This window comes from Chelonia mydas, chromosome 2 (genome assembly GCF_015237465.2).
Source record: "Chelonia mydas isolate rCheMyd1 chromosome 2, rCheMyd1.pri.v2, whole genome shotgun sequence".
In the NCBI taxonomy this organism is placed as follows: domain Eukaryota; kingdom Metazoa; phylum Chordata; order Testudines; family Cheloniidae; genus Chelonia; species Chelonia mydas.
Window position 1 is genome coordinate 260,765,026 of NC_057850.1, and position 25,842 is coordinate 260,790,867.

General features: G+C 50.7%; 2 protein-coding genes across 6 annotated transcripts in view; one reads left to right on the top strand and one right to left on the bottom strand.

Annotated features, from left to right (window-relative positions):
• Positions 1-25,842, bottom strand: part of GIMAP8 (GTPase, IMAP family member 8) — a 641,187-nt gene that overhangs the window by 508,665 nt on the left and 106,680 nt on the right. The window lies entirely within an intron of this gene.
• Positions 6,466-25,694, top strand: LOC102942285 (gastrula zinc finger protein XlCGF57.1). Of its 5 annotated transcripts, none has more exons than XM_037891447.2 (3): positions 6,466-6,585; positions 14,392-14,518; positions 17,286-25,694. In XM_037891447.2, exons 1-3 carry the CDS (start codon positions 6,562-6,564, stop codon positions 19,082-19,084), a joined length of 1,950 nt encoding a protein of 649 aa, XP_037747375.1. In that variant the 5' UTR covers positions 6,466-6,561; the 3' UTR covers positions 19,085-25,694. The 5 variants fall into 5 exon arrangements, with proteins under 5 accessions (XP_037747375.1, XP_037747376.1, XP_037747378.1 ...); XM_037891448.1 differs by having other exon boundaries at positions 6,477-6,585; positions 17,289-25,694; XM_037891450.2 differs by lacking the exon at positions 6,466-6,585 and adding an exon at positions 15,700-15,836 and having other exon boundaries at positions 14,389-14,518.

Below are 25,842 nucleotides of genomic sequence, written 5' to 3' on the forward strand. Positions count from 1 at the left end.
ATAGCTGTATCCCATGTTACAAGGTGATAGATAAGCGTTGGCACTAAAAATGTCAACCCCCTTGCTGCCACCAGTCAGGAGAGAAGCATTACCAACTGTGAAATGCTAGTTTACCAGAAGAGGAGTCAACTCCCTTCCAACAAGAGAAGGCCCTGAGACATCAGACAAGCCACTGCGGATCAGCCGTGGACAAAGGACTTGGTTGATTGCTCCCCCTCACCCCCACCCCCACCCCCACGAGGAGGTGGAGACCTGCACAAACACTTGCCCCATCAGCTTGAATTCTGGGGGAATGGAATAAAAATCCCTGTCAAGAGGAAACTGTTGTCCCTATGCTGCTTGGACTTCAGGGAGAGGGCGCGGCTTCGAAGCGTCAGCAAGGGGTCCTGTTACACTGACAACACTGCACAGGATCGTCTCAGGGGACAAGACAAGACGTCACGTTTATTATAATAACACAATTTGATTTAAGACCAATAACTAATATCTAATACCTACACACACACACACACACACACGTATGTACGTACGTTCTGCAGCTGCTAGATAGTTACCAGTCCTGAATGTAGCTTGAGTTCGTGGCTTGGGTTCATAGCTCGTGGTGGCCAACTGGCCAGGAAAGCCGGGCACAAGGAAGAACTGGGTCTCTGCTGGGCATGCACCGGTGCCCTTCCATGTTGGCAGCAGAACGTTACCCTCCAAAGTCTTCCATCTCCCCCATCCTTTTTCGTAGGCTTCGGTTTGAATCGAGAGTCTACAGGTCTTGCTGTGTCACGCTGGCTCTGGGTCCGGTGTGATTGATCCCCCGTCAATTGCAGATGTGACTTTCAGCCTGGGACCTGGCTTTGATGTTTCTTCAATTGTACTTTTGTTCTTTTCTTTTGGGGTGGACTCCTCTTGGTTTGTCAGGGCTGTTGTCTGCATCTTCAGCCCTTGGTGTTTACACTTTATTTCATCAGGACAGGCTGGGGCTGGAGGTTGATTCCATCATCCATCCATCCCTCATTCCCACATCTGAACTACAAGAATCAGATTACAGCAAGGTTTTGCAAAAATGAAGTGAGCATTTTAAAATGGTGTTTGGGACAAGTTAAAATGGAGTTTGGGTTACACCGTGGACACGTGCAATGAACGGAAAACCGGGAGCAGAAGTTCCCATGTTGAAGCCATGCAAGTTTCAGCGATTTAAGCAGCAATTGGATTGCAAGTGAAACTCAATTAGCCAGTTATTGGGGTACTTGGTTTTAGGAATGAATGTTGTTTCATTCATAAAACTTTACTTATGAAGTTATATTAATAAAGTGAACAATTAAAAACAATTTCATTGATCAGTTCTACAATCCCGGCTGTCTGGCTCGGGTTAGCCCTCAGGGACACACAGGGCTTGCGTGTTACAGCAGCTTCTACTGCCTTTTGAAACCTCCGACTGTAACTCCTCTGTGTGTATGTTTCCCCGCTTTAACCTGGTAAATCCATTTCTTCTTTCTTTTCCTAGTTAGTAAAGATTTAGCTGGTTTATTATCGGATTGGCCACGAACGTTGTCTTCGGTTTGAGATCTGAGGTGCAACTGACCTGGCTGAGTGACTGGTCTGAGGGACCGGAATGTTGTTATGGTTTTTGGTGCAAGGGACCATCTCTCACAAAGGCAGGCTCACCTGGGTGGCAAGATAGATGCAGGGTGCCCAAGGGGGCTGTCTGTGGCTCCATGTTAAGGCTGTTCAAGCCTGAGGAGTTCACACTTGATTCTTGGTTGGTGAAATCCGAGTGTGGAACACACAACCGTGAGGAGCCCCCTGCTGTCTGCCAGCCCCGGGCGCCCAGGGCTCCTGCTCTCTGGCCTCTGGCCGCTCTAGAAAGGAAAGTTTCTAGCATGCCTGGTTCAGAAACCAGAAGTGAAATAAAGAGAACGCACAGGACCGTTTTAAAAAACAATCCTCATCATTTTTAAGCCAATCTCGTGATTCTGGGGAGTCCGACTCATGATTTCCCAATGGTGAGGGTGGCAGCCCTGAGACGTTAAGGGTTATTATTTAGCCTTTACGTTACAGTAGGTTTGGGGAGGGGGGATCAGGATTGAACCCTGTGTGCCAAGAGCAGCATGACACCTGGTGCCTTGTCTTGATCTTACAAACCAAGACTCATGGGACGTAGGCTGGGTGAGGAGACGTCTGTGTAACTCATGCAGTTGTTGATATACGTATGACCTCAAATCGTACCAACCTCCCGCCCACAAAAAAACCAACCAAACAAAAAACCAACCAACCATCTCCCCAACAGACCCACAGTCTGGAAAGCCTACCTCCCTCGTGCGGTTGAAAAGACTCACAGCAGAAAGAAGGATCCCAGCTTCTTAAATAATCCTCTAGCAAGACAAAGAACTGTATGCCTATAGACTCATGAAACACTCCCAAGAAATTGTAATGATATTTTATCATAAAGAACCCAAAGCACTAGAGATTTCAGATTTTTCAACTACTTCAAAAAATCTACTTTACACTGTTGTTGCACTGTTGGCTCATAGTTAGCTTGCAGAGCAGCAGCCGTGTTCGTCTGTATCCGCAAAAAGAACAGGAGGACTTGTGGCACCTTAGAGACTAACCAATTTATTTGAGGATAAGCTTTCGTGAGCTACGGCTTGCTTCATCGGATGCATTTAGAGGAAAATACAGTGGGGAGATTTATATACACATAGAACACGAAACAATGGGTTTTACCATATGACTGTTTTTTGAATGTTATAATTCTTGACGTCTGATTTGTGTCCATTTATTCATTTACGTAGAGACTGTCCGGTTTGGCCAATGTACATGGCAGAGGGGCATTGCTGGCACATGATGGCATATATCACATTGGTAGATGTGCAGGTGAACGAGCCTCTGATAGTGTGGCTGATGTGATTAGGCCCTGTGATGGTGTCTCCTGAATAGATATGTGGACGTCAAGAATTATAACATTCAAAAACCAGTCGGAGTACACTTCAATCTCTTTGGTCACTCGATTACAGACCTAAAAGTGGCAATTCTTCAACAAAAAAACTTCAAAAACAGACTTCAACGAGAGACTGCTGAATTGGAATTAATTTGCAAACTGGATACAATTAACTTAGGCTTGAATAGAGACTGGGAGTGGATGGGTCATTACACAAAGTAAAACTATTTCCCCATGTTTATTCCCCACCCCCCACCCCCCCCACACTGTTCCTCAGACGTTCTTGTCAACTGCTGGAAATGGCCCACCTTGATTATCACTACAAAAGGTTTTTTCTCCCCTGCTCTCCTGCTGGTAATAGCTCAACTTACCTGATCACTCTGGTTACAGTGTGTATGGTAACACCCATTGTTTCGTGTTCTCTATGTATATAAAATCTCCCCACTGTATTTTCCACTGTATGCATCTGATGAAGTGAGCTGTAGCTCACGAAAGCTTATGCTCAAATAAATTGGTTAGTCTCTAAGGTGCCACAAGTCCTCCTTTTCTTTTTTCATAGTTAGCTTGTGATCCACTGGGACCCCCAGATCCCTTTCCACAGTACTCCTTCCTAGGTCGTCATTTCCCATTGTGTACGTGTGCACCTGATTGTTCCTTTCTAAGTAGAGTACTTTGCATTTGTCCTTATTGAATTACTTACTTCAGACCATTTCTCCAGTTTGTCCAGATCATTTTGAATTTTAACCCTATCCTCCAAAGCACTTGCAGCCCCTCCCAGCCCAATTGGTATCATCCGCAAACTGTATAAGTGTACTCTCTATGCCATGATCTAAATCACTGATGAAGTTATTGAATGGAAACGTACCCAGAACTGATCCCTGCAGGACCCCACTCGTTATGCCCTTCCAGCATGACTGTGAACCACTGATAACTACTCTCTGGGAACAGTTTTCCAACCAGTTTTGCACCCACCTAATTGTAGCTCCATCTAGGTTGCATTTTCCTAGTTTGTCTATGAGAAGGTCATGCAAGACAATATCAGAAACTTTACTAAAGTCAAGCTATACCACGTCTAGTGCTTCCTCCCATCCACAAGGCTTGTTACCCTGTCAAAGAAAGCTATCAGGTTGGTTTGACACAATTTGTTCTTGACAAATCCATGCTGACTGTTACTTATCACCTTATTCTCTTCTAGGTGTTTGCAAATTGATTGCTTAATTATTTGCTCCATTATCTTTCCGGGTACAGAAGTTAAGCTGACTGGTATGTAATTCCCCAGGTTGTCCTTATTTCCCTTTTTATAGATGAGCACTATATTTGCCCTTTTCCAGTCCTCTGGAATCTCTCCTGTCTTCCATGACTTTTCCAAGATAATTGCTAATGGCTCAGATACCTCCTCAGTCAGCTCCTCGAGTATTCTAGGATGCATTTCGTCAGGCCCTGGTGACTTGAAGACATCTAACTTGTCTAAGTAATTTTTAACTTGTTCTTTTCCTATTTTTGCCTGTAATCCTGCCTCATTTTCACTGGCATTCACTATGTTAGATGTCCAATTGCCACCAACCTTCTTGGTGAAAACCGAAACAAAGAAGTCATTAAGCATCTCATCCATTTCCACATTTTCTGTTATTGTTTCCCCCACCTTGTTGAGTAATGGGCCTACTCTATCCTTGGTCTTCCTCTTGCTTCTAATGTATTTTGTTTTCTTCTTACCCTTTATGTCTCTAGCTAATTTGATCTTGTTTTGTGCCTTGGCCTTTCTAATTTTATCCCTACATACATGTGTTATTTGTTTATATTCATCCTTTGTAATTTGACCAAGTTTCCACTTTTTGTAGGACTCTTTCTTGATTTTTAGATCATTGAAGATCTCCTGGTCTCTTGCCAGACTTCCTGTCTTTCCTACGCAGTGGGGTAGTTTGCTCTTGCGCCCTTAATAATGTCTCTTTGAAAACTGCCAACTGTCTTCAGTTGCTTTTCCCCTTAGACTTGCTTCCCATGGGATTCTACCTACCAACTCCCTGAGTTTGCTAAAGTCTGCCTTTTTGAAATTCATTGTCTTTATTGTGCTGTTCTCCCTCCTACCATTCCTTAGAATCAGGAACTCTACCATTTCATGTAAAAGCGGCAAAGAGTCCTGTGGCACCTTGTAGACTAACAGACGTACTGGAGCATGAGCTCTCGTGGGTGAATGCCCCCTTCGTCGGCGGCATGGCATGTATTTACCCACGGAAGCTCCTGCTCCAAGACGTCTGTTAGTCTGTCAGGTGCCTCAGGACTCTCTGCCGCTTTTACAGATCCAGACTAACGCGGCCGCCCCTCTGATACTCTCTACCATTTCATGATCCCTTCCACCCAAGCTGCCTTCCACTTTCAAATTCTCAACCAGTTCTTCCCTATTTGTCAAAATCAAATCTAGAACAGCCTCCCTCCACGCCCCCCCCCCGGTTGCTTTCTCCATCTTCCGAAATAAAAAATTGTCTCCAATAAATTCCAAGAACTTGCTGGATAATCTGTGCCCTGCTGTGTTATTTTCCACAACAGATGTCTGAGTAGTTGGAGTTTCCCATCACCACCAAGAACATAAGGTCGTTATTTGCTGACTTGTCCTAATTTGCTAAAAACTGCCCCATGACGTAGCACTGCATGGAACTAGCTGACCACGCGGGGGGGGGGTGGGTGCACAGCCCCCTGGGGGGCGGGAGGGGGGGTTGGGGAAATGCGGGGGGGGTGGTGCACAGCCCCCTGGGGGCCGGGAGGGGGGGTTGGGGAAATGCGGGGGGGGTGCACAGCCCCCTGGGGGGCGGGGGGGGTTGGGGAAATGCGGGGGGGTGCACAGCCCCATGGGGGGCGGGAGGGGGGGTTAGGGAAATGCGGTGGGGGTGCACAGCCCCCTGGGGGGAGGGGGGGTTGGGGAAATGCGGGTGGGGTGCACAGCCCCATGGGGGGCGGGGGGGGTTAGGGAAATGCGGGGGGGGGTGCACAGCCCCCTGGGGAGAGGGGGGGTTAGGGAAATGCAGGGGGGGGTGCACAGCCCCCTGGGGGGCGGGAGGGGGGGTTAGGGAAATGCAGGGGGGGTGCACAGCCCCCTGGGGGGCGGGGGGGGTTAGGGAGGCCCCGGTTTCCCCCAGTTCTCCCCCCGGCGGCAGCCCCCGGCCCGCACACCGAGCAGGCGCTGCAGGGACGGGGCGCTGGGGAGCCGGGGCGGCCCATGCCGGGCGCTGCTGTCTGGGGGAGGGGAAATAAACAAGCCCCTTTGCCCCCCCCCATTGCTGCAAACACGGGGGCGCAGCCCCCCCCCCCCGGGATCACTGTCCCCCCCCCGTGCCCCTGCCCCGCCCCTGGGTTAACCCCGCTCCCCCCCCATCCCTCAGCCCCTCCCCTAACCCTGCCGCCGGTTCCGGGACCCCCCCTCCAGTCAACTTCCGGCCCCCCCGTACGGAGCAGAGGAACCCCCGGGCACGGACGGGCAGGGGGAAGGGCAGCGGCCTCAGCAGGTGTTACTGAGCATGCGCCGTCCGCCTGCGCATGCCCAGTGCGCCCCGCGCCGCCCGGTGCCGCAGGGAGCCGCGTCCCGCCCCGGCCGGAGCCTCCCGCGGAGCCGCGAGCGGCCGGGCCGGGCCGGCGGGAACATGCCCGGCGCGGGCTCGGCGCAGGTAGGCGGCCCGGCCCGGGCTCGGGCGAGCAGCGGCGGGGGCGGCCGGGGCGGGCTGCGGGCGAGCGGCACAAAGAGCGGCGGCCCCCCCGCGGCCCCCCCCGCCCCACGGGGACTCCCCCGGGCCCCCTCCCTGCCCCGCCCCCCCCCGCCCCACGGGGTCTCCCCCCCCGGGCCCCCTCCCCGCCCCACGGGGTCTCCCCCCCGGGCCCCCTCCCTGCCCCGCCCCCCCCGGCCCACGGGGTCTCCCCCCCGGGCCCCCTCCCTGCCCGGCTCCCCCGCCCCCCAGAGTCTCCCCCCCACGCCCCTCCCACCCCACGGAGTCTCCCTGCCCGGCCCCTCCCTGCCCCCCCGGGGTCTCCCCCGGGCCCCCTCCCTGCCCAGCCTCCCCAGGCCCGTCCCTCCCCCCCCGGAGTCCCCCCCCCCGCCCTCTCCCAGCTGCAGAAGGGCCCCGGTTCAGCGTTGGCCCCAGGCAGGCCCCAGCCCCCCCCCCGCCCTGCAGCCGGAGCACTCAGCAGCGCTGCCCGGGGGGGGCAGAGGCCCAGGGCCCCCCTGGTTCTGAAAGCACCTGCCCCATGCGTTCCCCGGCCCGGGCAGTGGGGGGGCGATTGCTGCTGGAGCCGCTCGCTCCCTTGGTCGGCCTGAGCTTCAGCTCCCCGTAAACCAGTGTAAATGGCGCCCAGCGGAGCTGGTCCTGATTCGCTCCAGATTCCGGCCGGGCTGCCCGGCTGGGTGGTGACAGGTTCGTGCCAAGCTAGGGCTGTGCAGCTTTTGGGACGGGCCCGGGGCTGAACCTCCCAGGCCAGCCCAGCCCCTCCAGGGACAGAGCCTAGCGCCGAAAGGCTCCTCTCTCCGCGCTGGGGGAGTGGCAGGGAGATGGCACCGGACTCACCCCAGGGGCGGCCCCTTAAAGCCCCTGGCACCAGGCAGGAATGAATTCTGGTCACTGCCTTTCAGCTCCCTGAAACGCCGGCAGGCGGGCAGGCAGCTCCTCCCTGCCCTACGTCTGCTCCAGAGGGGTTATGCGTCGCCGCGCCGGAGAGCTTGGGGCTCACCCGGCACTGATAACGGCGATTCGGGGATGGGCATCGGTGTGTCAGCAGCTGGGTTCCCAAGGAAACCGGCACCGCCAAACCCCACTCAGAATCCGCCAGAGTCCTTCAAGTCCCGGGCTCAGAAACTGGGGGCCGGCCAGTGACCTGTCCTGTCATGGGCACGCTGTAAAGGAAGGGGCAGCTGTTTCCCCAGACAAGCTGCTCCCTCCTGCCTGGCACGCCCCTCTGCAGGGTAGCAGTGCCCTCTCGCTGGGCACAGCTTGCCTGTTCTTGGGCACCCCTGCAGGTGCCCATTTATCTGAAACAAGGAACCAGCATGCACAAGCTTTGGGGCCTGGTCCTGCTGGGACCCGGAGAGCCTTCCACAAGCGCGGAAGCGGCTGGCGCTGGTCCCCTCGCGGGACAGACTCCGCAGCCAGCCCTTTGGGTGTTACTAAAGCGCAGGAACCTGGGGCGGTTTCACCTTCCTCTGCAGCATGGGGCACAGGTCACTTGCAGGTTTAAACTAGTGTAAATGGTGGATTCTGTCATCTGAAGTCTTTAAATCATGATTTGAGGACGTCAGTAACTTGGCCAGAGGTGAGGGATCTGTTGCAGGAGTGGTGGGCGAAGTTCTGTGGCCTGCGATGTGCAGGAGGTCAGGCTAGATGATCATGATGGTCCCTGCTGGCCTTAGAGTCTAGGGGGTGTTTTTCCATGGGAGAGGGATCATGGGAAATCCACCTAGTTGATCCTAGTGGATGATTCCTGCTCAGTGCTCCAGGGGAAAATGACTCCATCTCCGAGACCCCTGCCCGTGCGACCTGGGTCTACCTAGACCCCGAACTGGGAGCCAGTTTAAGCCAGGTCCATGGGCGGAGGAAAGCCTGTGGCTAAGGGCCTAAGCCCCCTTTGATATCCCTACTTACTGGCATCCAACTAACTGTCACTTGTTCTCTTGAACCGTGGTCGGGGGGAGATTTTCATAAGCAAGTCGTGATTCAGGGCACCTCAGCGTTTGGGTGCCCAACTGGAGACTCTGTAAAGGGGCCTGGTATTCATGGGGAGTTGAGCACCCTCTCTCTCTTGAGAAAAACAACAACCCTCTTTAACGTGTCACAAGTGTGACCCCCCGAGTCACTCGGCACTTCTGAAAATCTGCACTGTGGTGAATTGGGCATGTTCCTCCAGCATTGGAGACTACCTGCAGTTTGCCCTGTGAGCAGAAAGCCATGCTCTGTATTGACCCTAAGCTGTCCTGGTTAGAGGAATGCCCACCTGGTTCCCTAGTGCTGGTTTGGACACTCTGACCGGCAGCTGATTACATACGATATACTGATCTCCCTCTAAAAACACAGGCTTCATAAAAGCAACCACAGGTGTTGTGACAGCTGGAAGAGGATTGGTTACTTAATGCACAGGTCTTAGAGCCATCCAACAATAAGATTCCTCTGGCAAAGATGTGACGTGGGGCTGAAAATGCACCAGTGTGTGGAGGGCCGGCACTTGTGGGGCACTGAAGTGGGGCATCAGTGGTGCATAGCCCCAGCAGTGAACTTTGCCTCTGGTGAATTCATTTGATGTTATGCACAGATCTGCCTAGACATGAAAGCTAAATTAAGGTTAAAGACCAAAATAGTCAGGAAACTAATTATATTGGTATTGCTAGGAGCCTATTACCAGATCCCCCAGGCACCAGTGGGTACACTTGAAAGAATATTACTTCCTAGGAAAGTCGCAAGCTGCCCTCCTCTTCCTTCGGAGTTGGTTATTTCCAAGAACAGCAGTGCTGGGAGCAGCTAACTAGTGTGTTAGGAGAAGGCTGGCAGATGGACACAAGGCTTGCAACACTCCCTGAGGCTTGGAAGACTTGCTGAGCCCAATTTCTGTTGGCTGCGCAAGAGTTATGCAAGGCAAAGTAAGAATTCAGGTTCTCATAGCAACCTCCGCTCACCCACATGGCACGGATATGTGCAGATTTGGATCGCTGGTTAGGCTGCTGAGTGCTTCCTTCATCTATGCTGCATGTGCACCGTGGGTGAGTGCGCCCCGCTGTGCGGAACTGACATGTTCCTTCTGCAACATGCCGACCAGCACCTCGGCTGGTGGGGATGGGTATAAACATCACTGATGTCCAAGGGGCTAGTGCTGGCTTGTGCCAGCTGAGGAGCTGGACCTCACTGGGTTTTGTGGGAGCTCCAAACCATAGTCTTGTCCACACCGGGCCTTTCTGCCCAAGCCGTCCCTCTCTGCCTCTGGTGCCGCTCTGCCAGCGGGAGTGCCAGTGTAGATCAGCCATTGGTGTTTTCACTGCCTTGCTCTCTAGACCTCCAGCTCTGCTCAGATCAGGACACGATGGTTAAAATGCCAGGGCCAGCTGTCGTCCTGTCTACACCAGCACCCCCATTGCTGCTATGGGTGGAGCTGAATCTGGGATGGTGAAGTTGGGAAACTTTTGGAAATAAACTTCAGTTAGACACTGCCCCGGATGGTAGCGATGGGAGTTCGATCCTCCGGCCCAGTTCAGGTTTATCCAGCTTCCAGCCTTGGGTGACTCTAAAGCCACATTTTAACGTTATTTTGACCCAACGGTGTTATAATGTGGTTTCTTCTTGGCTGTGTGGACAGAAAAAACAGCCCCCCCGAAACACCTCCCCTCACTTTAACCATATAAGGGGGCCGTAGTTTAACCCTCCTCCGTATCAAAGATAAAACATATTTCCTCACATGGTTGTAACGTGTTTTCTTTTCCCCCTCATGACAATCCAGCTGCTATTTCTGTAGCTTAGATAGAGCCCAAGGTTTGTGCCTGATTTCAACACTCCCACTCTTGCCCCATCTTCCTAGTTTAAAGACACTCCTGTAACCTCTGGGTAACCCGCCCAAGCCCGTTTGCCCAGAAACAAGTGCCCAGGCTTCTTAGGGGTAACCAGCCCTCAGTGCCTGGGGGAGCCCGCCTGGCTCAGCTGAAGGCAATAGGAGCTTGGTCACCTCAAGCTTATTCTGTGTCCAGAGGTGTCTCGGTCCCTGGGGGGCGTAGGCCCCCGGAGCTCTTTGAGCTCCCTCGTGCTGGAGTGTTGAGTTTTCCAGTGGCTTTGCGCCTCAGGAGCCGTTTGGGTGAAGGACATTTATTTCTCTGCTCTGCCCACGCAGCTGGCTTTAAAAACAAACACAGTCGTGCTCGTTTTCGTTCACCAGCATGATGATTCGGTTAAACCAAACTCTCAGTGTTTGTACCGGTGCAGCAGAACCTCAGAGTTAAGAACACCAGAGTTACGGACTGGCTGGTCAGCCGCACACCACATTTGGCACTGGAAGTACCTAATCAGGCAGCAGCAGAGACAAAAAGAAAAAAAAAGAAAAGCAAATACAGTACTGTGTTAAACGTAAACTACAAAAATAAAGGGAAAAGAAAACAGCATTTTTTCTCCATAGTGAAATATCAAAGCTGCATTAAGTCAGTGTTCAGTTGTAAACTTTTGAAAGAACAACCCTAACGTTTTGTTCAGCATTACGAACAGCCTGCATTCCCGAGGGGTTCGTAACTCTGAGATTCTACTGTGCTGAATGGCTCCTAGCATGAGCACCCAGCTGGGGAAACGAAGGTGAATTCTCTCGTGTGTCAGCAAAATAATTGGTAAAGACCAATTGGTTTGTGTCGTTTGTAGGGACTGTTTCAAAGCCTCTGTCAGAAGTCCCTCACTAGAAACTGCCAAGGGCACCGAAGGGAGTCATGGAGCAAGAGAGAAGGTTTTGTTGTGGATCGGTGACTGGCTACGAGATGGGACTAGACAGTCGATGTTCAGCATGGCCAAAGGGGCACAGAGCATGCCGCAGTGTTCTAACCTAGGGCTGTTTTTTAGTATATTCATTAATTACCTGGAAAATGGGGTGAGTAGCCAGGTGGCAAAAACCACAGCAGACAATCAGGGTTAGTCAAGATTAGAGGAGACTGTGAGGAACTAGCAGGGGTGCCATTTGGGGGGGGAAGGGAATGGCTCTAGCCCCCCCCCCTTCCGTAGGGGAGGTCTACTCACCCTAGCCCCAGACGGAGCTCTTAACTGCAGCAGCTTCAGTGTGATATGTGATGAGTTTGGAAGCTGGGAGCAGCAGTCTTTGGGGCAGGGAGTTTGTTTACAAACAGGCAGGGTGATTAACATAACAAAAGGCTTGTCATTAAAGTAAATTAAGGATCCTTAGATGATCCTGAAACCACTGCCAGGCAATTCGGTTAAAAGACAGGAAACAAAGGGTAGAATAAATGGTCAATTTCCAGAATGGAGAGAGGTAAATAGTGGTGTCCCCCAGGGGTCTGTACTGGGCCCAGTCCTATTTAACATATTCATAAATGATCTGGGAAAAGGGGTAAACAGTGAGGTGGCAAAATTTGCAGATGATACAAAATTACTAAAGGCAGTTAAGACCCAGGCAGACTGCGAAGAGCTACAGAAGGATCTCTCAAAACTGGGTGACTAGGCAACAAAATGGCAGATGAAATTCACTGTTGATAAATGCAAAGTAATGCACATTGGAAAACATAATCCCAACTCTGCATGCACAATGATGGGGTCTAAATTAGCTGAACCCGTCAATAAAGCGATCTTGGAGTCATTGTGGATAGTTCTCTGCAAACATCTCTTCAATGTGCAGTGGCAATTAAAAAAGCTTCCAAAATATTGGGAATCGTTAGGAAAGGTCTAGATAAGACAGAAAATATCATATTGCCTCTATATAAATCCATGGTATGCCAACATCTTGAATGCTGCATGCAAATTTGGTCACCCCATCTCAAAAAAGATACATTGGAATTGGAAAAGGTACAGAGAAGGGCAGCAGAAATGATTAAGGGTATAGAACACCTTCCGTATGAGGAGAGATTAATAAGACTGGGACTTTTCAGCATGGAAAAGAGACAAAGGGGGAATATGATAGAGGTGTGGAGAAAGTAAAGAAGGAAGTGTTATTTACTCCTTCCCATAACACAAGAACTAGGGGTCACCCAATGACATTAATAGGCAGCAGATTTAAAACAAACAAAGTGTTTCTTCACAGTCAACATGTGGAACTCTTTGTTAGGGGATGTTGTGAAAGCCAAGACTATAACAGGGTTCCAGTAAGAACTAGATACGTTCCTGGAGGATAGGTCCAGCAATGGCTATTAGCCAGGGTGGGCAGACATCCATGCATGTCCTTTGCCTCTGTTTGCCAGAAGCTGGGAGTGGGCAACAGGGCAACTTGATGATTCCCTGTTCTGTTCATTCCCTCTGGGGCACCTGGCATTGGCCACTGTTGGAAGACAGGATACTGGGCTAGATGGACCTTTGGTCTTACCCAGTATGGCCATTCTGGTGTTCTTCTATAGAACCCAGATGTATCTGCTCCCTACTGTAACCCATTAGACCCCACTCCCCTCCCAGAGCTGGGGTAGAACCCAGGAGTCCTGATGGGCGCGCGCACGCTCTCTCTCTCTCTCTCCCCAGAGTTAGTAAGAATATACATTAAAATTTTAAACCTAACCAGTGTCCCTTAAGTGATTTGCCACAAGATGTCAGAACATGTTGTTAGAGTTGAGTGGGTCTAATATTTATTTAATTTTTTTTTTATAAAGGAATTAGATACAGGGCTCCTGTCAGCTAATTGCTAAATTACCTGCCAAAAAACTAGAGTTTTCAAGTGCCTACATAGCCCCAGGAATCACGGGTTATTCCCCCCCACACACCAAAATCTGAAATGGTGCCCCTGGGAACGAGAGAGACCTAGCCAAGATAGGTGAACGGGCAACACCACAGCAGATGAAATTCACTGCTAACAAATGCAGAGCAAGGCAGTTTGGAAAGATCCATTTGAGCTATTTATTCACGTGTCTGGATTCTAGATCAATTGTCACCACTCAGACAAAGAGCTGGGTGTTATTGCGGCAGAGCAATGGAAACCTCCGCTCCATGTACAGCACTGGCCCAGAAAAGTATGTGACGTGTTGGTGTGCCTGAAGATACAGTAAATATCACACTGACATCGTGTGTCAGGGGTGTGCCCTGCCCTGAATATTGTGTTCAGGTCTGGTCAGCCTGTCCCGTCAGTTCAGTAGCACATACAGAGGGAGTTCAGGGACTGGTGGCAAATTAGAGGCCAGGAGGGACTTGTGAGTGAGGTGAGACTGAGACTGTTTAGTTTAGAGAGGAGATGAACGAGAGAGGACAGGATAGAGGTATAAGAACTGACTGGCATAGGGAGGGTAAATTTGCTGCTCCTGTTTATCCTCTTGCCCAGTGCAAGAGCAAGGGAACATTTAGTGACATTGAAAGGCAGCAGAAATTGAAAAATGCAAAATTAGAATGCGGAACTTGTTGCCACATGGCAATATTGAGTCCAGGAGCTTTGCAGAATTCAGAAAAACATTAAGCACTCATGGTTAATGCAAGCATCCAACGTTACATTAGACAGGATAATTAAATATAATTGTGGAAACTATAAATTCTGCTTCAGGGCGTGAGCTGATAGCAATCACAAAGACTTTTCCCCTAGAAGCAGGTTATTCGCGTTCTGTGACATGGTTTCTTGTACTTCCGTTGAAGTAACTGGTACTGCCGCTGTTGGAGAGAGGGTACCCCTGCTCAGACCTAGTATGGCAACTCCTAAATTCCTGTGTCAGCAGTGAGTGGATTATCGCTGTGACTCGAAAATGCCCCATCCCCGGACAAGGGTCAGGGCTGTAAGGGGCAGGATGCTGCTGATGCAGAAGATGCTAACCAGGTGACAATTTGTGATTTCAGGCTCCGGTGACATTTGAGGATGTTGCAGTCTATTTCTCGCCGGAGGAGTGGAAGGAGTTAGCGGAATGGCAGAAAGAACTGTACTGGGACGTGATGAAGGAGAATTACGAGCTTGTCACCTCGCTAGGTAAAGAGACACGTTTGTGCTACTGGGGGCCGTGCAACACATGAAAAGCCACGTCACCAGACAGTTGCGTGGGATTCTCCCTGCGTGGAGTGTGTGAGAATTGTATCTCTGACAATTCTCAGCTCTTGGGGGAATGAACAGGCAGGGAAGCGCCTGCTAGCGAGGTCCTGCAGTCTCATTTTTAAGTGGTGTTCATTTCCTAGACAAAATACTGCGGGCTGCAGTTAAGCCGGTGCGTGCATGGATAACTTTAGGGGGATAAAACGCTGCAGGGTGTTGTAAACCAAACCAAGAGTTCTGAATCCAGGAAACTCAAAGTTAAATCTAAAGCAGCTAAGGTAGGAAACACACAGTGAAGGCTCAGAACACCTTAACTCTGCCCTCCAGTGAGGTCACGCAATGGCTGCAGTGTTATGAGTAAAGGCACTTCAGTATTTGTGGTTCCAGAAGAGAAACTGGTTTTAAAAGACACAGGAGATGTCGTTTCCCCCTCATGGTGTCACGCCACGTGACATGGTGACGGTCAGAACCACAATCGCTCCATTTCCCTTCGGAAGAAAAGGTTATCGGTATTTGAAAGCGGGTGGCAGAACTGGACGCTGAGGCCAGCTGATAGCAACAGTAACGATCAGGCTGTAACTGAGGGTGGGCGAGACGAACCAGCCGGCACACTGACCAGAATGCTTCACTTCCCTGTGAGGATTTGCATCAGAGGGGCGTGGGAGTTTGGAGGGAGGGGTTCTGTGAGGTGGGGGGTGTTCGGGTGCTAAGGGCGAGGGAGTTCCCTGCCTACGACACTGCGTAAAGGGAAGAGAATGGGAAATGGGAAGAGAGGGAGCTGGCAGACAGGTAATTACAGAGGAGCTGGAGTTAGGGTGCCGAGGGATAGAGGCAAACTTGGGTACGTAGGTGCTGCTTCTCTGAGTCAGTTGCTCCTGCTCACATGAAGACCGAGCTGGGCCTTAGGCAGTGGCTGAGCTGGGCAGGACGTTGAATGCAAGGGAAGGAGGTTGGGAATTCCTGTCGGAAGGCAGTGTGGACAGCTGGAGAAAGGTACCACGGTTCGAGATGGTGAGAGCTGTTGGAGAAGATGATTTCAGCAACGCTCGGGACTGCAGCCAGTTTGATATGGGTCACCACATTCCCTGAACCGTGCTGGCAGGACCCATTTTTCCCCACAGCCCGTGTGAACCTCACGCCCGCTACCCAGATGCCACGAGAGCGGCGCGGAGGGAGAGAGCTGCACGGGCAGCTCCGTGTGTGTAGGAGCCATAACTTCTCCTGGTACAAGGACAAGGGCATTCCATGAAATCGAAAGGTACCTGTGAAGGGCTGCACTCAGCCCAGGTGTGCCTCCTTGAGGCTGGGGCTGGGAGTTAGCTTTTGCCCCATATGGCCCCTCCCTTGTCTGCTCCCCTTCTCTCTTTGCGACTCAAAGTGCTCCCTCTTCATGACTTGCCCCTGCAGCCTGGTTGCTGCCCAATCCCCCAGCCTCCAGGGCGTTAGGAACAATCTTTTCCGACAGGCAGCGTATTCTAATGGTCCTCGCCCCTTCCTCTGAAGCCAGTGTGATTAGTCATGGTCCGACAGGAGAGGGGACTGGATGGATGACGGTCTGATCCAGTCTGGTGACTCCTGTGTGCTTTAACGTTTCCACGAGCCGGTTTCAGAGCTGGCGGAATTCAGTGGAAGCTGATAGAGCTTTATCCCTCAGCTTGTAACCTGGCTGCTGGGTGCAGGCATGCACAAGGGGAAGTGGAAGTAACCGGGCAGTGAGGCAGTGTCAGGGAATGGGAGCTGATGTACAGTACAGGATGAGTGACTAGCTGGCAGGAGGATCGGTGATAAAGTTGCGCCCACTTAAAGACTTTGGTCTCAGCAGAGGGTAGGTGAATTTTCTCCAGGACAGTACCAGCAGCATGGAAGCCCGGGATTCATTTTAAGGCCATGGGGCTTCCAATAAGTACATAAAGTGATTTCCCAGATAGTGAACAGCTTTCAAACTGGACCCCAACGTGTTTCCCATCCTCCTCCAGCTGCTTCTCCTACTAGCCCCTCTGTGTGGTCTCCTGGGCTGCCCTTTCTGAGTGTGAGAAACTCTGGGGTGAGGGGAATCAGCAGCTAGCTTTCCTTCTCGGATCCCCTGCTGAGGGAGCCCGGCTACAGTGAGGCCGATCCAGCCATGCTGCTGACAGTGGCTAGGCAGATGCTGAGTTAAGACTGTTGCTCATTGTATACCCATGTGCTCGCTTTATTGGTATCCCATCACCTCCCTCCCCATAGCCCCATTTGTTTGTCTCCCCCAGCTGTTGTGTCTTGATACAACCTAGAGCGGGAGCTGTCTGGGGCAGGGATGGTCTGACGTCTCTTCACTGCATGTCTTACTCAGTGCCGGGCAAAATGGGACCCTGGTCCTTGACTGCATCCCTAGGTGCTGCTGCTATGCAGACCGCAATGCTCCCAGCGGTGAGGCAAGAGCGTGAGTGCAGCCTGTTCAAAACCAGGGCCCAAACCCAGCCAGACTCCAGCTGTGTGTCTGTTAGTCCCCAGCTGAGACATGGGAGACGTGGGCCCTAGCAGGGACCCGGCCTGTCCGCATCACACAAATAATACATAACAATAAGTCTGAGATTCCAACTGTGTTTCTCCCAGGGAGGTTTGACAGCCCCTGGGGGTTTGCAATTAATAGAAACTTTTGTTTAAACGAGAAACGTTTCTTTTGCTACCATCACATGGAATAACATCTGGTCTGTTGTTTTCTCTCTAGTAGATGATGAGATTGTGAATGAAAGTATGGAGGAGAAGAATCAGGAGGAAGATGCTGAAAACCTGCTTCCAGTCAAGACCTTTTCAGTGAAGCTTAAAGAGAAAGTTTCCCAAAGTTCAGTGAAGGTGAAAAACTGCCTGAGTCAGAGCAAACTCCAGACAACGCAAAGAAACTCGGTAGGAAACACGCAAGGGCTATCCACAAACAGCACGGCTCAGCAGAAAGCCCAGGTGACCGAGAGACCAGGCGCCCTTCAGGAATGCAAACGAAGCTGTGTGGAGAAGACAGATCTCCTAATACGACAGAGGAACCACAAGAGGGAGAGGCCGTTTCCCTGCAGTGAGTGTGGGAAATGCTTCTCTCAGAAAGGGGACCTGAAGATCCACCTGAGAATCCACACGGGGGAGCGGCCGTACGCATGCACCGAGTGCGGGAAAAGCTTCACCCAGAGGGGATACCTGAAGATCCACCTGAGACTCCACACAGGGGAGAAGCCCTTTCCATGCACTGAATGCGGAAAAAGGTTCCCGTCGAAGGGGGATCTCAAAATGCACCAGAGGAAGCACACGGGGGAGAGGCCCTTTCTGTGCAGTGAATGTGGGAAGAGCTTCACTCGCAAGGTGGACCTCAAAGTCCACCAGAGGAAACACACGGGTGAGAGGCCCTTTACTTGCACCGAGTGCGGGAAGAGTTTTACTTCCAAGGGCTATCTCAAGATACACCTGGGACAGCACAAGGGGAAGAGGCCATTCACATGTCTGGAGTGCGGGAAAAGCTTCATTTCCAAGGGCTCCCTCAAGGCGCACCAGAGAATCCACACGGGCGAGACGCCCTTCACATGCACTGAGTGTGCAAAGAGCTTCACCACCAAGGGCTATCTCAAGATACACCAGAGGCTGCACACGGGGGAGACCCCGTATCCCTGTGCCGAGTGTGGGAAGCGCTTCACCACCAAGGGCTATCTGAAGATACACCAGAAAATCCACACGGACGGGACCCCCTTCATCTGCAGTGATTGCGGGAAGAGCTTTGCCACCATGCGATATCTCAAGATGCACCAGAGAAGCCACACGGGGGAGACCACATTCACCTGCGCGGAGTGTGGGGAGAGCTTCGCCCAGAAGGGCTATCTCCGCATCCACCAGCGGATGCACACAGGGGAGGGCCTGTTCACCTGCTCTGACTGTGGGAAAAGCTTCACTGCCAAGTACCTGCGGATCCACCAGCGAATGCACACAGGGGAGAGGCCCTTCACTTGCACGGAATGTGGGAAAAGCTTCACCGCGGAGGGGTCTCTGAAAATCCACCTGAAGATCCACAGCAGGGTGCTGCTGAGTATATGCACCGACTGCGGGAAAAGCTTCTCCTCCATGCGCTATCTCAAGGTGCACCAGAAAACCCATTCCCAAGAGCCAGTGATACTACCCAGCGAAAGTGGGGACGGTTTCCCGCAGAAGATGCTTGCCACTGTCCCTCAGAAAGCCCACCGAGAAATGATCTCATTTACCTGCAAGGACTGTGGGAAAAGCTTCTGCCAGAAGTCTAATTTAATAACTCACCAGAAAGCCCACACGCAGGAGAGACAGGTTCTAACACACAGGCCCAGCGCCGGCCCTGCTGCTGCACCACTGACATCAGTGAAGTTGCACCCAGTGAATTTGGCTCAGGAAGTTTTAAGAGCAGGGAAGGATCATCTCGACCCAAATCCCTATCCCCTGGTCATGGATTTAAAGCCCAGCTTCCAGTTTGCTCTGCAGACCTGTCCACTTTCCCCAGGAGTAAATCTAGGTGTCTCTTGAGCTCATGTGGCATCCCGCTCCTGCTGATGACGTATTCCATGTGGTTATTGTTACCTTTTGCATGATGTAGCTCTGCCCAGGTTCCTCCATTTACTCCCAATTCCTAACCCTCCCCTGTTGCACCCTTCCAAGGAAGCTGGATGGTACCCGGTCCTGTAGTGCCCCAGGTGGGGACTCACAAGAGTCTTACATGCTACCACATCCTTTGGTTTTCCTCCTCTTCTATCCATGCAGCATAGCATCTGGTCTGGCTTTTTTGCTGCAGCTTCGCATTGAGCAGGTGGTTTCAATGATTTTATCACAATCAGTCCCACTTGCGTGCTGGGTGACTAGGGATACTGAGCATAGATTCCCCTCCATTGCTTGCTCACTCACACACTAATTTCATTGAACTGCATTTCCGATCAGTCAGTGCAGTCACCTACACAATCCAGATCCTTTACCACCCAGTGCCCAGATCCGTATGATCTCTTCTGACTCCGTTTAGCATCACGTACAAACCCTGAGCTCTGGGGCTGCATTCATCCCACGTATAACTTCACTGGAGATACACCGGGGTGAACTGGGACTTTGCAGAAGCCTCCTTAGGATGGCAGAGGCCATAGAATCGACCCTGAGCCATTCCACTCATCATCCAGTCGGTTGCTCCCTGTTGACTCCTGGGCTGGGCGTGCCGCGTGTTAGAGAAAGTTCACTGAAAACCCAAGTTAACGTAACAGATGAGCAAACCGCAAAAGAGGCCAGGAATCATCGACGTGCTCAGTGCATGAAAAGTTCCCTCCGGAGGAGAAAGGGCAGAACTAGACAGCAAGCCCAGGCTAGAAAGAACAAATGTTGGTTCTGGTGGTGGTGGAAGAGCAGCGTGTGAGAAGATCCACCTTCGAGGCCAAGGGAGACATTGCACACGCAGCCGTCAGATGTATGGGGAGGGAGAAAAGCCAAAGTCACTGAAATGGCAGCGTGGAGCCCATGACATTCATGCAGTAGGTCCCTCTATATTCTACAGCAGAGAACTTGCAAGGGACCAAAGGCAAGTGGCAAACAGCAGAAGAGCTGCTGGCAAGGGGTCCAGACTAACTCCCTGGAGAAGGTGGACGAGACTACAAGGATCATAATAATTACAGATGGAAAAGAGCTGCGAGATCATCTAAGTGATTATGTGCCTGAGACCTGCCCCAGCCAGCTTCCTTCATTCCTGCATCTGTGTTTTAGGGGGCTCTGCTTCCCCCGGACATTGGGCTGGACGAGTTCCTGGGGGACACTGGGCGACAGCGGCTGAGGAGAAGGCATTCTGCCCCTTTCTCAGGTTTATTCCCACAGCAACCGATATTGTGCCAGGATCCCCTGGAGTTTTGCAGTTACTAACTCTGGGCCTTATCCTTGTGGGACAGGTCAAGCGGTAGCATCTTGTAGGGCCCTGTACTGATACAGCCTCTGGGGATGGGGCTGGCTTTCACTCATCCCCACAGCCAGGCCTCTCCTGTGTCAGCTCCGCATGGCGTGTCCTGGGGCCAGAAGCAGCTTCCTTCTCTGTGAGGTGGTGTTCAGAAGGTCGGGTGTTCTGGCTGGTGCTCAGTGTCTCTGACTTGTCACACTTCCCGGCGAATAACTCCCAGAAGTTTTTAACACCAATGGTTGGCACCTGTCCCGCAGGTTCCAGGGCTTGAAGATCTGGTTTTCCCAACTCCTTCACTGCTGCACAGGAATCGTTCAGGATGTCCTTGATGTCTCCCAGTTGTCCTGCACGCACCTCGGGAGCTGCCTTTGCTCAGAGCGCCTGTGGATATTTATGGCTCAAGACAGCTCAGGTGCTCATGTGATACTGATGGTGCTGCTGGGCGGGTAGCTCTGTGCTCCGGTTTCCCTTCTGTAAAAGGCAAGTAGGGCTGGCTCTCCAGCCACAAAGTGGAGCTAGTTCCTCTTGGTCACAGCCCTGCATGCTGAGTGTCACTCTGAGAGGACGCAGAGACGCTGTCGCTGGGGAAAATGGGTCACTCGCGGTCCCCTGACCTTCTTGAGGATTCAAGGCATGACATGTACAAGCTCCAGGGACTGGAAGCCAGGACTTTCACCTCTGACACTGGCTCAGTATGTAACCATGGAGATGTCACATTACCCGCTCTATGCCTCAGTTTCCCTGTCTGGAACATGTAGGGTTGTGAGGATTAATGTTGATATTTGGCTTTGAGATGCACTGCTGAATGGCACTAGAGACAGGGCGAGTATTATCCTCACTAAGCAATTTCTGCGGGAGAGGTTTGCTTCACTGCTCTCAGTTCTTATGGGCACTTTCTACATGTGTTTTCCTAATATGCCAGTTACCAAGGGATCTGGGCACTAAACCCACAAATTAATAAAAAATTAGGACCATCCTGCCTTCCCCTCAATGGAACTAGTCACAGAGGACAAGTGGTAATGCAACAGATGGCAGAATCAGTTCTTTGGAGTGGCTGGGTCTTGCTCTAAAGGAAATACTACGGCCAGTCTATCTTCCTCCTCGGTAGCCTGGGGAGTCGGACGCCCCAGGGGTGCATATGGGGACTGTGAACAGATTCACCTGACACGCTGCCTGGTTCCATGCATTCGCACTGAGCTGTGCTGCAATAAGAGAGAAAGAGGTAGGAATAGCAGGCAGGGGGAGAAAGACACCATGGGTCATATTCTCAGCTGCAGTAAATCAGCATAGTACTCCTGACTTCAGTGGCTGAATCCAGCCCCATGCTTCTGAACCCAGGAGTCTGCTGGTGCTGCCTAACATGGACATCCTGCTTCCCCTACCATCCCGGGCTTGGGTGTACAATCAAATTATTAAAGACACCGCCACTAATGTATGGTGGAAAGGCCAAGGCCAAATAGAACTATGCTAGCCCATGGACTGCCATTAGGTTGTACAGATGTAACTGGCCAAAATTTGGTTGGCTCTGTGCACATAAATACCATTTATAAGGTAGAAAGGGCAAGCCTGGACTCAGAAAACAAGTCTGGGAACCTGCTGTGTGTTTCCATGCACGTTGGATGAGACTGGGAGCAGGGAGGACAAAAAGTGGGGGTTAATGGATTACAGATTGTTGCAATAAGCCCTAACTGAGTCCTCCTCCTCCTCAAAGGAAACCTGCACAACACTTTCAAAAGACAAGCCGGGGAGCTTAAATCCCTAACTCTGCTAGACACTAAAGCTCATGGGCTGAACAGAGACACTGGCGTCATGGCTTATTACAACAATCTGTAACCTACCAACCCCCCGCTTTTTGTCCTCTGACCACAGAGGTGCTAACGGGGCACTCCACCTTGCATGGTCCCTTGCAATACGCGCTAACTACTCAAGCCAGACAATCCGTCCACCTGGCGTTTAGCTGTGATGCTCCCAGAACGGTTCCCAGAGCTGAAAAAGAGCTCTGGGCAGCTCTACACTTAAAACACTATGTCAGCGCAGCTGTGCCACCGTAGCGTGTAAGTGAAGCTGCTCCTGTGCCGATGGGAAAGAGCTCTCCCATCTGCATAGTTCACCCACCTCCCCGAGAGGTGGTAGCTGTGTCGGCAGGAGAAACTCTGCTGACATAGTGCTGTCTACACCGGGAGGGGGGGTGTTAGGTGTGGATTTTTCACACCCCAAGCGACGTGATTATACCGATTCTGGTCTGCAGTGTAGACCAGACCTCTGTGCGGCTTGAAAGCTTCTCTCTCACCAGGAGAAGTTGATCCAATACAAGGTATTACATCCCCACCTACGCTAGAGGGCGAAATTCATAGAGCACAAGGCCTATGTCCCATGTCAGCCTCTCTGCTGCCTTCTGCCTAGTAGGAGAATTTCACCTCTGGTGAGTGTTAGACCCAAAGGACGGATGATGCCAGGGGCTAGATAAATGAGGTTGAATGGACCAGACGTAGGCATCAAAGAACAGCCTATGAGTGCTGTGAGGAGCCTCAGACATGCTACACCAATTAACCACCTGGCTGTTGGGCAGTTAAGGCACCAGCGGAGAACAGCTAGATGCTATGGGGGCAGGGCAGACAAGACAATTCCATCAGTGCAGAGCTGAGAAAGGAAGCTCAAGAGGACTGACATAGAATCATAGTGCTGGGTTTGAGAAATCCTTTGGTTAGGGAAGGAAATTAGTTGAATATTGAATTTGCTCCATTTACAAAGAGCCGTTACAGCAAATATAGAAAGTGGACATTAATATTCTAATATGGAGAAAAGGCCATAAATTCAGGCAACTGAATGATGGGTTTTGAAGGACACGTTTTCAAGCCTCATCAGCATAAATCTTAAAAAGAAGACAAGCCCCAGGATGTAAGAACTTAAGATCGTACCTGGTTTCTCCTTTTAAGTTGTTCTGTGAATCTGAAAGGTAAAGATTTGGTATCTAAATCTTTCAGAGAGGTTCTGGAGATGCCTCAAGAAATGAGAAGTGGCTCAGAGGAAATGGCAGGACCAGAATCCAGAAGCCTATCTGGGTTACAGTAAATGGAACATGGGTTAAACAAGATGGTAAGAAGCAGCAGAAGAGGGTGAACTGCCAGAAGTCGGAGCAGACTCTGAGCATATGTGTGAGGAAAACGGGAACACTGAGCTCTATAGCTGTGATTCCTGATGCGTCACCTTTCTTTCTTGTCCTGGAGGAAACACAACATAAAGCCATTTGTTGCCTTAACGTAATGGGCTCAACCAGTCCTTGAAACTGAAACTAAAGTGGCCTCTTTGTGAGTTTGCTTGAGGGTGACTTTCTGAGGTTCAGAAAGGGGTCATGATGCTTTCCAGTGTCTTCAGTGTTTGATGAGTGATTTCTGGTTTTTCTATTTTACCGTTGCAGGGACTCCATGATAAGGGGCCAAACCCAGTCTCATTTACAGCCATGTAAATTCCACAGGGAGGGTCAGGCCAATGTCCATTAGAGGCCAATCTAAGGGCTCCCACTGACTTTCACAGCATTGAATCAGGCCTGAACTCCACTGCAGTCAGGGAAGCTGCTCCATAATTCAGCTGCTGTGTGGAAGAGTGGAATCGGGCCCCAGGGTGGAACCTTGCCAAAGGGGATAGGAGAAATGTGTTTCTTTAACCTACTGAGAAGATGAGGCAGGGGCTGTAAACAGAAATGTTTGAATGTAAATACAATGAGGACACATTGCATGGGTTTCTGATTTTAATTATGTTTTCTTTTCATGCGTTGTATTGTTGGTTTCCCTACAAGGAAACAGGGAGAGAGGCTGGATAAAGCCAGGGCCCAGGCGTGCCTCTGTTGGAATCAGTGGGACAGGGTTTCACTTTTCATTCTGATCCTTGGGATTTGTTTTCCAGGCATGATCACAGGTTTTCCAAGTATGGGTCTAGTTATTTCGTCTGACCAAGTACGAGTTTGGGCTCCACGGTAGCACTGTGAGAATCAGAGAGAAAGGGGAAAGTCAGATGTAGGGTCCTATTATCTTCATTGCTCAGCCCAGAAGGGGATTAGAGGAAGAAACCCCGCAAACAAGCCGATGTGATGCTGTCCACTTTCCTTCTGAGCCAGAGGAACCCTTTCCCACGTGGTAGCTTGCTGCAGGGTTTAGAGCTGAATTGGGGAGAAAAGTCCTTTATTTCCACTATGGTTTTCTGTAGTGCTAGAACTTTTTGCAAAGCGCATAAAAACTAGTTCTGTGCGGGCTATTAGAGTAGGAGAGCACAAACATGTATGCATCTGCTGTGCTGTTGATTCTACAAAGCTACTATTCCCAGCGTTACGCAGAGCGTGAAATAGAATTTAACAAAGTTTCAGGTTTCTGGGGTAAAGTAGGCCTGAAATATTGGCACTTAATTGTCTTCCTAAACAAAATAATTCAGCTAGTTTTATAAGGAATGAACATATTCCTTACAAGAGAATTTGTATATTTAATACATTCTTTTTGCTGATTGCTTTGAAGATAGATCTCAGAAGAAAAGGTCTGCAAATCTTAGACTGCTACAATCTGTATGATTTAGATGAACATTTTAAATTTTTTCCTTTTGTCAATCAACGTCACCAATAAAGGCTTGTTTCTTTTAGAGACTATGTAGGTGCAGGCTGGTAACTTTGTATAGGGTGCAAAACACTCAAACATTAAGAAGATTATCCTAACAAAATCTAAAAGGGACACAGTATTATGGGATGTAAAATGGCATGATCTCCAACTGGATAACGCAGCACTGGGTGGCCATGGGAGTATGACGACTACAGCCTTAGTCTGTACTATAGTCATATGACAAATTCAAAGACAGACCTCAAGAAGATGCAGCCATACTTGATGCTTGGAAATTCTAGCAGGATATGGGACTGGGGCTGGAGCGGCTGTTGGCTCTGTCTTATATACAGAGTAATATTTCTGAGCCTGCTATGGTGCAGGTACTTTTCGTGTTTTAGGCTCCATTACTCAGTGTGTACTAATAATGAAACACATGGTAAACATGCAAAAGAAAATAAGGTTTGTCTCTATATATAAGGTAATCATGGCATCCATGTCTCACATGTATTTGGCTATTCTGTATGCATAATTTATGCCTGTTGAGTACTTTATTTAATCTTTGGCTCTTTTTTGCTTCTTTGCTCATTTGTTCTTCTCTATATTTCTAAATAAAGAGGAAAGAAAAAGTTAAGGAGGAAAAGTCAAAGTCTCTGTCAGGTGCGAGTGTAACAGATAAAATAGCCGTTCGTGCGGCATTTCACGTAGTACCACACGTGCTGATTGAAAACGAGCACTGTACAGTATCAGGGAAGCACACGTTACATGGAGTAAAAGCTGGC

Excerpts from the sequence above, each read along its gene's own strand:
- LOC102942285 (XM_037891447.2), top strand. The coding sequence starts at position 6,562 with ATGCCCGGCGCGGGCTCGGCGCAG. Across the intron at positions 6,586-14,391 it reads CCGGCGCGGGCTCGGCGCAG|GCTCCGGTGACATTTGAGGA; the intron begins GTAGGCGGCCCG and ends TTGTGATTTCAG. Across the intron at positions 14,519-17,285 it reads CGAGCTTGTCACCTCGCTAG|TAGATGATGAGATTGTGAAT; the intron begins GTAAAGAGACAC and ends TTTTCTCTCTAG.